At 46.2% G+C, this 12,341-nt stretch overlaps 1 protein-coding gene across 3 annotated transcripts in view; it reads right to left on the minus strand.

Moving 5' to 3' along the window:
- Positions 1–4,448: 4,448 nt before the first annotated feature.
- The window catches only part of TRIM44 (tripartite motif containing 44), an 84,894-nt gene continuing 77,001 nt past the window's right edge, over positions 4,449–12,341 (minus strand). For 2 of the 3 annotated variants that reach the window (XM_066583494.1, XM_066583492.1), the window contains exons 5-6: positions 11,020–11,147; positions 4,449–6,205 (exon numbers count right to left, since the gene is read on the minus strand). In XM_066583494.1, coding sequence (XP_066439591.1) covers positions 11,060–11,147 — 88 coding nt within the window. In that variant the 3' untranslated portion in view covers positions 4,449–6,205; positions 11,020–11,059. The remainder of the gene's footprint in view (positions 6,206–11,019; positions 11,148–12,341) is intronic. The other variant, XM_066583493.1, reaches the window with a different exon arrangement.

Genomic DNA, 12,341 nt, shown 5'->3' on the forward strand with positions numbered 1-12,341 from the left:
CAAAAAAAAAAAAAAAGAGGTCCTACTATTGAGGGGGGGGGGGGGGGGGGGGCGCCTGTTTTAGTGCAGCCTCTTTTTTAATGTTATTTAACCCCCCAAGGATGCAGCCTCCCCCCCCCTCCCCCCCATTTTTTGTTTTTTCCTTTCCCTTCATACAAACCCCGAACTTCCATGACATAACTGTACATCATGGAGCATTAAGGGGTTAATGTCACTTTAAAAGGTATATTCCTACCGTGACCTGATCCCCTGGATGTACCATGAAAGTCTGATAGGTAGGGATCCCACTCTCTCATGGATTTGAAGGAAGTTAGCCAACTCTCACCTCAATCTCTGCCTGGATGTGGCGGCCAACTCACCTATTGTAATCAGGGCTGAGTTAGGGAAAAAGGTGTAATTGCCCAAGTGTGACATCCTCCAGTTCTTCGTGCACTTTACCACCTCTGAGCTGCTGAACAGAGCGGTGTGGAGGTGCGCCACAGCTCAGAATCCAAGATGGCATCCTCTCCTTGTGCTGGCGCCACTACCTCTGCCAAGTACCGGTTGCATCCTCTGGGGAAAGAGAAGAGCTGGTTCTTCTGCGTCCGGATCTCGTCGTGGGCCCCATCAAATTACCTAGTGGGCCAAATTCGACCCATGGCCTTGCGTTTGACACGTGCCCTAAAGTGTTGCATGTGAGAAGTCAAATAATATGCTTTTGGATCTGGTAAAGCTAACTCATCTTCCTCTTTTGCAAGCTGCAATGTCTCCAGTGGTATACAAGCACACTTTATATGCCATGTGAAATCTCTAGTGAGCCTGTTGGCCTTCTAGAAAAAGGGGCCAGAGGTTGTATTGCTAAGCCAAATAAAAGTGGAGGAAGAGTGCAACCCTGTGTCCACCCGCTATATAATGTAAACAAGGGAGTCAGACTTCCATTTACCTCCGTGTATACTATAGGATCAACCTACAAAAATGTTAACCAGCTTATGACACTGGGGCCAAAACCCATTGCTAGCAGAACCTCCCATAAGAATACCCATTCTATGCTATCGAATGCATTAGCTGCATCCAGGGAGCACAATATTCTGGCCCTACATTGACTAGCGGCAAATTAAGATCTAGGTGAGGAATGTTCATCGCTGTGGATCTGGAGGGTATGAACCCGGTGTGATCAGGGTGGACCAGAGCAGAGACTCACAAGGACAACCTGGTGGCCAACACCTTAGCTATAATTCTAATATCTGTTGTTAGGAGACATATAGGCCTATAAGAACCAGCCATAAGGGATCTCTTTAATTAAAACCAGTATTACGGAATCTTTCATCGATTATCTTGAAATCCATCCCCCCCAAGAAATGACGGATCTGTTCCGCATTGGGTTCTGGAGGAGACATTCATGGAACCTAAAATATGGATCCCCCTCTAAAGAGACTCTGTCATCTACTGTTAGCCTTATGAGCTCAGCTTACCTGGCTCAAAAGTAAGGGAGGTAAGTGTTATACTTACCTCCCCCAACGTTTCCTCATGCTCAGTACTGGAAGTCGCCGCTCGGTGCATTCAGCGGTGCCACTAGGTAATGTGCCTGTTCTAATTTTGTTCTAGTTTCATAATATGCGGACTACTAAGCAGCGCCATTCAATACACTGAGCGGCGGCTTTCATTGCCGACACGGGGAAGGTAAGTATAACACTAATATCCTCGGACTCAGCAGGTCACCTGCTTTTAGCCCATAAGCTTAGTTTATAGGGCTAGAAGTCGGTGATAGAGTCTCTTTAAAGGGGCTCTGCTTTAGGGGTAATTTAGCAGCACACAGTGCAAATTACAATTAAAGGGGTGGTCCGAATGTGAGAGAATTAAAAAAAAAAAAAAGGATCCAAAATAGCTAAAACGATAAAAGCAGGGGTACTTACCATCCTGTTCCCCGGTGATCCAGCCACACTGTCATCCCAGTCTTTGTTTAGGAACAGCTACCAGCTAAATAATGCAGCCAATCAGAAGCCACGGTGATCACATGCCATTCTCCTGGCACCATGGCTCCCAGCATATGAGTGGTGATGCTAGGAGAAATGCATGTGACCGCTGAACTCTCCGACTGCAGCGGTCAGGAGGTAGCCACTCCCAATCAAATATGGGGAGGATTGGATCGCCGGGGGAGAGGATGGGCAAGTACCTCTGTTTTTATTATTTTAAGAGATTTCGAACCCTTTTAAAAACATGGTCTTGCCCCTGACAACCCCTTTAAAGGCAATTTCCAGGCAAAAATGGTTTATGACCTATTCTCAGGATAAGTCATCAATAGTTAATCACCAGGGACCTGTCGCTGGGAAACCCGGGTGATTGGCTGATTGCCCGGCTCTCTGTATGTGCAGCAGGGCCAGATGAGCGTCATAGGGAACGGGAGAAGAAGTAGCCTATTTGGCTTCACTCTCAATGGGAGCTGAAATGGCTATTACCCCTCCGGTACTTCCACCTCTGACACCGGGGAAGTGTGATAGACACTTCGATTGACTTTAACGGGAGCGAAGCCAGGTAGGGCACTTCCTCTCCCATTCCCTATGGCGCATGTCTGGTGCTGTTACACTGACAGAGGGCCAGACAATCACTGGGGATCCCAAGCAGCAGGTCCTTGGTGATAACCTATCTTCAGGATCAGTCAGCCATAGCTTATCAATAGTTTTTGCCCAGAAAACCCCTTTTAATGAGCTGTCTGTGTAATGCAGGACAGGACAAATCCTCCAGAGGGCGAGATGCTCTTTTTAACCGCTCTCCGCTCTTGCCAAGAGTTGAGGGTCCCGAACAGAGGACCTTCTCTATTAACTCCGACTTCTTCAAAACGTTGTATAAAAATTGTTTTCCTAAACTAGACATCCCCTTTAAGCTTGTGACTCCGTCAATTTTTTTCCTATGTTTGATGATTGGATCTGTACAAGAATCTCTTCTATCTCAAATCCCCCGCATCCGCTCAGTAACAAGTGTAGGCTATTGAAGTTTCACACCAATGTATTTGATTAGAATTCTGACGGAGGACACAGACAGGAAACCGCCATCAGTCTCCACAGTCCTGCCCGACACCAGCCATCTGCCGGCATCATTCAGCTAGCGCACTGATGAAAGGTGTGATATTACAGGATGTAGCATGCGGGATAAGCTCTGGATGCCAGGCATTATTTATAGGGATATTAACACCTTTATCCCCAGGTAACAAAACAATGCAAAAGTGCAACAAAGTGCTAATAGCCTCGGAGACAATGAGAGATACAAAATCCTAATGTATATTGGAAACATGTATAAGAATAGGCTGGATTTAATCATGGAAGCTCCTGATTCTGGTCAAGACAGGGTTAACTCATTATATTAAAACAGATTCTCCCTGTTTTAATTAAAGGATTTTTTTGGACTTTGGCTATTGATGGCCTATCCTCAGTATGTCATCAATAGTTGATTGGCGGGGTTCGTCGCTGCTCAGCTGTTCACTGGGCTGCAGTCAGTGTGGACAGAGACAGAAACAGACAGCTCTGTCTAACATTGCAGTGGCCAAGGTCGGTATTGCAGGCACAGCTCCCATTAAATTCAGTGCAATACCAACCCAGGCCACTGCAATGTGATGGGAACGGTCTGCTTCTGGATCTCTCAAAATTGACAGCAGCCCCGACAAATAGCTGATCGGTGGAGATCCTGAGTGGTGAGCCTACGCCAAAAAAAGATAGGTCATCAATAGTAAAGTCCTGGAAAACTTTAAAGGGTTTGTAGTAAGATTGCGATTTATCCCCTATCCATGGGAAAGGCCAACATGGTAATCTTTTGGGTTTTTTAAGGTAGATAAGCCACTGCCAGATGAGTCTAGCAGTGACTTATTCCCCTCTCCAGAGCGGTGGGCCGATGGGGCAAATTGGAACTGGATGGGGGACGTTAGCCATATTTGCTATGTTGATGCTGCCATTATTGTCGTATTGTTTTGTAGGGAGTGAAAACAATCAATTCCAGATGGTAGACTGTAGTTAATCCTTCACCTGTAGGGGGCCAGTTTTTGCTAGAATGTCGAGGGACAGTCGAGGAGCCTCCTTATGTTTTAGGCGGAGCTGTGAGCCACAAATCCACTGCGGTCTTTACCTCTTCTTCACTCGTGAATCTTTGGTCCTCTTAGGGCTTCTTTCTGGGGACCAAACAGGTGACAGTCCTATCCTGTAAGATCAGGACTATGGGGAGGATGCTGTAACACCTCAAAAATGATCAAAAAAATCATTTCACATGCACGCTCAATGTTGTCATCAGTCGTGGATGTGGACTGGCGTCCGGCTCCTTCTTCATGGCCGCCCTCCTTGAACTTCTCTATCCATTCATACATCTTCACAACAAAACACTTTCTCCATACTGCGCACAAACTCTTCGATAAACATCGCCACCAGACACACCCTCGGACCACAAAAAACGACTCGCCGCACGATGCTCTTCTTTCGTGCAAATCATAAGCAGGAAAACGATTTTTTATTGCACTGCAGTCACAAATTAACTAACATAACATGTTCAACCCTGCAGTGACTGTGGAAACAACCTACAACAGAAAGCATTGAGAAAACAGTGCGGCCAACAGAAGTTTTAATGTAACTGGAGCAATTTTGCACTCCTAATATGGAAAGTTCAGCCCAGGAATAATGTGGGATGTGACCGTCCTGCGTGTGGATGTATAAAGCGAAGCCCTATAAAAGGAGCGTACACGCCATTGTGTGCAAGGGACTATTAGGGACCGACAGTAGTGAGCAACACCTACAACACACTGAAGACCAAGGTCAACGCGAAGAGTGGTCTGAAGTAAAGGCCCGGCAGCTGACGGAGCGGGTGGGATGAGAACTCTAGCCACTCGGCGGATGCAGACCAAAGCCGATTTACTGGGCTAAAGCAGGCGTGTTGTATCCATACCAGTTGCTGTTCACCACTTAGCGTGGCTTTACACGGGACAACCATCGTCCGAATAGTTGCTTAACAGAGCGAAAGTAAGCAGCAGTTGTTCTGTGTAAACATGGCCACCGTCCGGGTCATGAACAAAAATTTGATCTCTCGTTGCTTCGTTTCGGCTCACGTAAAAATAGTCGCTGGCTGATTAATTATTGTCTGGTGTAAACAGGCAATCGCTGTCTTCCAATGTCCAGCCAATAAACGTTTGCCGATGGACTCCCACTGTTTTTTGAATATTTTGCCCTTCCACTTAATGCTCATTGGTTCTTGAAAACACAAATATGTGCGAGTGACCCTCGATCGATCAGTCCCCGCTGGTCTTCGAAAGAACGCTCACTGCTACAGTCTCTGGCTGCTTTTGGTCCACTAAGAGACCGCAGCCAGTGAGTGTTCACTCGAAGACCGCTCTTGGATGCATTTATGTGCCTCCAGTGGACTTGACAACCAATGAGCGTGCGATGGAAGAGGTCGAAATCTCAAATACACCAGGTCAATGAATTGTACTTCACAATTGCGAAAGTGACCAGCAATCGCTCTGTGTAACAGCACGCAGTCATTCCTACGCTTTAGCGACTATTTCGGACAGTTCAGACGATAGTAATCCCGTGTAAAGCACCATAAGTCGTATTCGGTATTGTGAAGAGACATCTTATTTGGGCACGAGAACCTATAAGTAAATAAGTGGTGAAAAAGTATTCTACAACTCGACTCCTTACTCCTATGCCATACCAAGTCTGGACGGAGACCTTCACGACACATGGAAGCCCGGCCAAGTTGGGTGGGATCAGGAGGAACTGCAGCTATCTAAAGTGCGTGGCCACCTTAATACACTCAGGCTGCTGCAAGGAGAGTAATTAGCAGACTGTCATACTAATCAAACTATGTGTATCCAGGTTTACTGCACTGGGCTCAAGCCCTACATCGTCTATGTATCCCCATAGCTGCAATACGAATGGAAATGAGTGAAGTGCGGTTGTACAGCGTTCACCCCTAGAAGTATTTTCATCATATACAAAAAAAAAACAAAACACCTAATAAACTGCATACAATTCAATTGCAAAAGAGGAATTCCAGCCCTTAAGAGTTCACAGTTGTATTCTTATGGTGATTCCCACCCAGGCCTATGGAACATTTCTGAAGCCCACTGGACCCAAAAAATGTGAGGTTAGAACTATCAGAGTCGTAAAGAGTCCAAAGTATGGAGATCTCATCTTCTGTATCCTCATCATCGATGCACATGGAGATGTCCAAGAAGAGGCTCCGTTTCCTACTGAAAACAAAGAGGCTTAGTGAGATGCGATGACATTATCCGACACGGCCCAACCGGGCACAACACCCACCCTCGCCACCCACTGCGCCTGTTGTCTGTAACCAACGGTTTAGCTGTGGCATGTGAAGAAAACTGAGGCTCTTATTGTTTCCTCGTCCTCGAGGACGGAAGGGAGAGAAGGGTTAGGAGATAATAAAGGGACATCACAAAGACATTCAGAGTCTGATATAATAGGCTACGAGTCGGCATTGTACACAGCTGGAGATGATGGGAAGATCACCTTGGAGAACAAGCGAAAAGCAGCGCTGTCCTAAAATGCACGACGTTGTATGTTGTGGGGATGAAGCTTTGTGAAGGACTCTTTCAGGGCCGGCGGGCAGATGCAATATTGTGCCTCTTTTATGGCGATTTACAGGTGCACAACGTCCGTTCTCTTCCACTACATGGCTAATTTCTATGAGGTGCGACTGCTGCAGTGCTGGCCAAGTGGCAGAGAGGCGGCTCTGTGTGCAGCACCCTTAGTCGCTCCTTGGCCGTGACATTGAGTCACCATATTAAGGTGTTCACAATGCAGCGGATCTCCAACTTCTTCAGGCCAGGAAACCCAAAGTAGCTAACGCTCCCTAATCCTAACCTATCTATATGGTAGACGTCACATTGCTGGCTACAATTTGCACCATAATGTAAAACAATGGAAAGGAATAGAAAATCCTGGTGCCCGGCGCAGCCTTCCAATGAAAATACTTACGATGGGTCAATGAAGTTCAATACTTTTTATTGTGCAAAACAGTAGGCATAAAATACGTTTTGAGGCAGAGGGCCTCTTCATCAGTCAGTGGAGGTACAGGCAGCAGGGGCTGCATTTACATTACTGCATACAGGCACCCATTTATGATAGTGCAGCTGTTTCTCTGCTGATTTATGGGGGTTCTCAGCCTCGAAACGCATTTTATTGTTGAGGTTGTAAATAAAGAGTACTGACCCATCATACGGATTTTCATTGGAAGGCTGGGCCAAGCACCAGGATTTTCTATTCCATTCAGTTGTTTTACACTACCTCCCATGCAGACCCACTTGGGTAAGGCATCCACCTGGTTGGCATCAGCTCCATTCAACCTCCATCTTTACTTCTTGCTCATGGTTTTATGGAACCCGTCAAAAATCTCCAGGCACCAATTCAGGATCGCTCCACCCACGTTTCCTTCTGTTATTGGGGTCACAACACAAAATTGAAAGCCATGTCCTGGGTCTTGTGAGCCATACAATCATGTAGCACATCCATGCCTTCCTATTTAAGTACACTACTGTTATTTCAATATAGGACACTAGTATTGAGATACAACACTGGATCAGACTGTTTGACTACACCCTGTATAAGCCCCATAATAGAGTCAATTCTCACATGGAGAGAGTTTCAAGATTTACTATATCATCAGTATGACAAGCTTCTCTCTATTATATTCCATCATTATCCATCAATCAGCCATGAAAACCATTTGCCTAATATTGTATAGCTCCCCCTCATGCGACCAAGCACCTCTGACCCATCAATGCGTGGACTCCACAAGACCTCTGAAGGAGTCTGGTGGTATTCGGCAGAAGATGTTAGCAACAGATCCTCTAAGTCCTGTATGTGGTTGGTGTTCCCTCCATGGATCGGACTTGCTATTCCAGCACATGCTTGATAGGATCGAGATCTGGGAAATTTGAAGGACAAGTCATCACCTTGATCTTTGTTATGTTCCTCATCCATTCCTGAACAGTTCCTGTGGTGTGGTCAGGTATATTACCCTACTGATGGAGAGCGCTACCATTAGGGAATCCTAAGGGACTACTTGTTTGTACAGTGGTTAGGTAGGTGATACGTATCATATGCATATGAATGCCAGGACCCAAGTACCAAGCAGAACATTGCCTAGAGCATCACACTGCCTCTGTTGGCTTGTCTTTGACCCATAGTACATCCTGGTGCTATCTCATCCCAGCAACATCAAACCTGATTCATTAGACGGACCGCCTTCTTCCATTGCTTCATGGTCCAGTTCTGATGCTAGTTGTCCTTCCTTGCAGCACTTTTGGTTGGTACTCATCACTAGATACCGGGAGTCGTTGACGCATCACTATTTGGCCCTCATCACAGCCACTCGGATCCTTACACTTGTCCATTTTTCTTGCTTCTAATACATCAATTATTGGAACCGACTGATCACTTGCTGCCTCATATATCCCACCCGACACCAAATAATCAATGTTCTTCACTTCACCTGTCAGTGGGGTTAACGTTGCGGCTGATCAGTGTATACTACCCTACTGTGATAGTATATAGCCTTAGTCAATATGTGTAGGTTGAGGCATATCTCATGGCGATCAATGCTCCATAGGACAGCCGTATATTGTACGCAGCTCAATAGCAGCACTTTACAAGCAGCACATTAGGGGTTGATGCTAAACGAGTCATTTTTATTACAGAAAATAACTAGAGGGAATAGAAGACTTCAGACGCGTAATAATTACAGCAAAGAAATCTGAAATCTAACGTGAAACAAACAGCACAACTTATTGTATGAAACAATCCTCGGGAGAGCAAAAGAAAATCAATACCCAACACAAACACTCCATTAAAAAACCATCAATGTGGAACCGTGCCGCGACAGACTGGAAAATAAGAGAGGATCCGACAGAAAACGTTTGGGTTCTAATATATACGGCGCGCGACGCAATGAATATAACATAAGATGTTGTGAGCCCTATGGGATACCATGAGTTAATATGGGGAAAGAACCAAAAATGGATGATACGTATGAAAAAATAAAAACAATCTGTCCCAACGGTGTGCAGCCCATATTGTTCCCTATGTAGACCCCACCCACAAGTACAGGCCACACCCCATAACAGTCAAGTGCCTCCATTAGTAGCACCATCAAAGTAAATGCACCAGCCGACACGGATATGTCAAAAGTCATGGGACAGGAAAATAGATGTAGAACCCCCTCTAGTCTGGTGAAGTGGCGCAATTTGCTGTGCCATCGATTCCAGAAGTGGATGGAAGATGCCTGGAGGAACGTTGAGCCGTCTGGATAGCCTCCACAGCTCCGGGGTATTTGTAGGTGCAGGATTTCAGGTGGGAACGGACCTCTCCACCACACTCTAGAAATGGTTGATTGGGCTCATGTTGGGTGGACGTGCCGGCCGCATTATTCATAGGGACTCTCAAGAATGTTCCTCGAACCAACTCAGGAGAACTTCATCTTGATGACACAGAGCATTATCTGGAATATCCTATCATTGTGGGGGCACATGAAGTCCATAAAGGGCTGCAAATGGTCACCAAACAGTGAAACGTTGCGAGCCCCGGTCAATAACATGTTTAGGCGAACCAGTGCACCCCACCCATACCATGAGGAAACCCCACATCAGGATGGAGCCACTACCAGCCTGCACAGTGCATTGCTGACAACTGGGGTCCATGGCTTTTAAAGGGTCTGCAGAAGACACAAACCCTACCAAGCCTGAAACAATTGGTACAGAAAGTCCCCTACTTACAAACATGTTCCGATCCAGGAAGCTGTTTGTAAGTGCATTTGTTTGTATGTCCGAACAAATGCTTCTATGGAGGGAGATCGCAGGGTGATACAACGCAACTACTGGCTGTTTCTTACAGTCAACACTTGCCCGCAACAGCTCCAATAAAGCCGCGCCGCTCATCGGAGCGGTTAACCCTTTAAATGTCACTGTCAGAATTGACAGTGGTATTTAAAGAATTAACAGCTCCAATGAGATGAGATCGCGGGATGCCATGTAGTTGCCATGGCAGCCAGGGGCCTTCTGAAAGGTCCCAGGGCTGTCTATGCAGAGTGCTTATCAAGCCGTGTCTATGGCATAGCTTGATAGAATGCCTGTCCGATCGTTGGACAGTATGATGTAATGCTATGACATTGCATCATACTGCAGGACAATTACGTCCGTATCTAGTTAGGTTTGTAACTCGAATGTTTCCAAGTAGGGGGCCATCTGTATTGTGATTCATCAGATCGCACCACATGATTCCAGTCCTATAGGGTTCAGATGAGGAGTGCCCGGTGTTGTGGTGATATCAGAGGCCTCTGGTGGGTCTTCTACTCCCATATCCCATGGACGCTATAGAACGCTGCGTTGACCTGTTGGATATGCACTTGGGGCCTACTGCACTGAATGTGGATGTGATTTCTGCTGGACTCACTAGACTGTTCACATGTACAATTCTAGCCAGATGGTGCTGATTGCGATCATTAAGCCCCCGGGGGCGACACTGTGCTGTCCATTGTGGGTGGTAATGCATCCTATGACATATTCCTGGTACAGGACACTGCGGAACGAGGAATGTTAGATGCCTGGACGACTTGGAAAATGGAATCGCGCCTCGTTCCAACTCCGATAATTTGTGTCGCCTTGCCATGAGCACGCTGGCCAGTGTTCAACCTCACAACTTACATGTGATCGGCTACATAAGGTCACACCCCCTAATAACAACTCCTCCCCACTTCTTTAAAAAAAAAAAGGGTAACTTCAAAAAATTGCAGATTTTGGCACTTGAACCAAGATTGCTAATTTCCGACACCACAATTCTGGCGCAAGTTAGATAATAAATGTGCAGAATTCTTGCAATGCCAGAAAAGTGAGCTTCTCTTTTAACCGTTCCCGAATATAACCACCACACTGCTCAGTCCTGCTTGCAATGTGCAGTGATCTCCATATATAGCATCTTCTATGCATGGTCCGTCCTATATACTGTCCATGTGAAGATATAGACCCGTCTATGGTCCTGTGTACTGTACCTGATGAGTCTGCTGCATTTGCAGGCCCTCCCCTCGCTCTTCACCACGGTCCATTGCCTGGAGGGGGGCTATGAAATCTTGCATTAGATCCTCCTTCGGCTGCTGAGTCAGGAGCGGACTCTTCATCCCTGGGGATTAAACACAATCCCATTATAAAGCAGTTCGGAAGGGAAGGATAGGAAAATCAATGAGGAGATGTATAATAACATCACAATATCACAGGGAACATCCGAATTACCGCTCTCGTAGGACTGATTCCATTACTTTATTACCAGGAACGCTGTGCCCGTTGCCCCCGTGTCCAGGTTATGTTTACAATATAGCTTTGTTCCTTGCCAGTACTGCCAGGCACCTTGCCGGCCAATGACGTGACGAACGAGATTTTGCTTAGAGTACTTGGCTCGGATGCCAGTTTTGTGTCTTTTCAGTATAATGGCATCAGGCCAGCATCCTGTGAAATTGCTTCCCACACAGGAGGAGTTTACTCCACTTAATTAAAGCTGTTTTGTCTCCTTCGAGCTTGGGAAATGTGACTTCCCTAGATACAGAGCGATGGAGGATGACCTCATCGGCCAGCCCCCACCGCAACGTGCCATTAAGTGATTCCCCAATATCCTTCTCTAATGGGTGACCTTGTTGGTGTCCCTGAGCCTTGTGTCATCGTTCTATTACTCACTATAGAGGCAGGACGACCGTCTACAGACACGGTTTTATATGCACATTAAGGCTACTATCTCGTATCAGGCTGGCGTCTACTATGGCGCTCTTTCCTGTACATCTCTATCGAGGGGCTTTTTTATGGGTATCGATTAAAAAAAACACACACAGCCCCACCGGCTCCGAAATTCAATAAAACATTGTCTGCGCCTGTATTTACAACAGCATTATCACAGGAATTATGGAAATGATTGCCACGCTACATAGATGACGGTTTCCATAAACCATTCATTTTTATAGCGGTGGTCTGTAGCCTGCAGCTTTACAGCAGCTGGGAAACTGCAACTCCCATTACAACCAGAAAGTGAGATGCAGCGGAGTTCATAAGAAATGGGAGGCTGCAAAGCCAAGATAAAAAATTAATGTCACTTTCAGGTTTTGATGGACACCATTAAACTTCGAACTCCTCAGGACAGGAAATCTTGGGGCCTCCATCATGTTTTTATGATTTGAACTTATTTTTGACTTCCTTGTTTATTATATTGAAACGCCTGTGGGGACTATATGAAAACGAGGGCGAGACCAAAGCCGGCCTTAGCTATATGCAACCCATGCAGTTGCACATGCTGTCGCCACCAGCTTTTAGGAGGGGCACCAGGTGCTTG

This window comes from Eleutherodactylus coqui, chromosome 11 (assembly GCF_035609145.1).
Source record: "Eleutherodactylus coqui strain aEleCoq1 chromosome 11, aEleCoq1.hap1, whole genome shotgun sequence".
In the NCBI taxonomy this organism is placed as follows: Eukaryota; Metazoa; Chordata; class Amphibia; order Anura; family Eleutherodactylidae; genus Eleutherodactylus; species Eleutherodactylus coqui.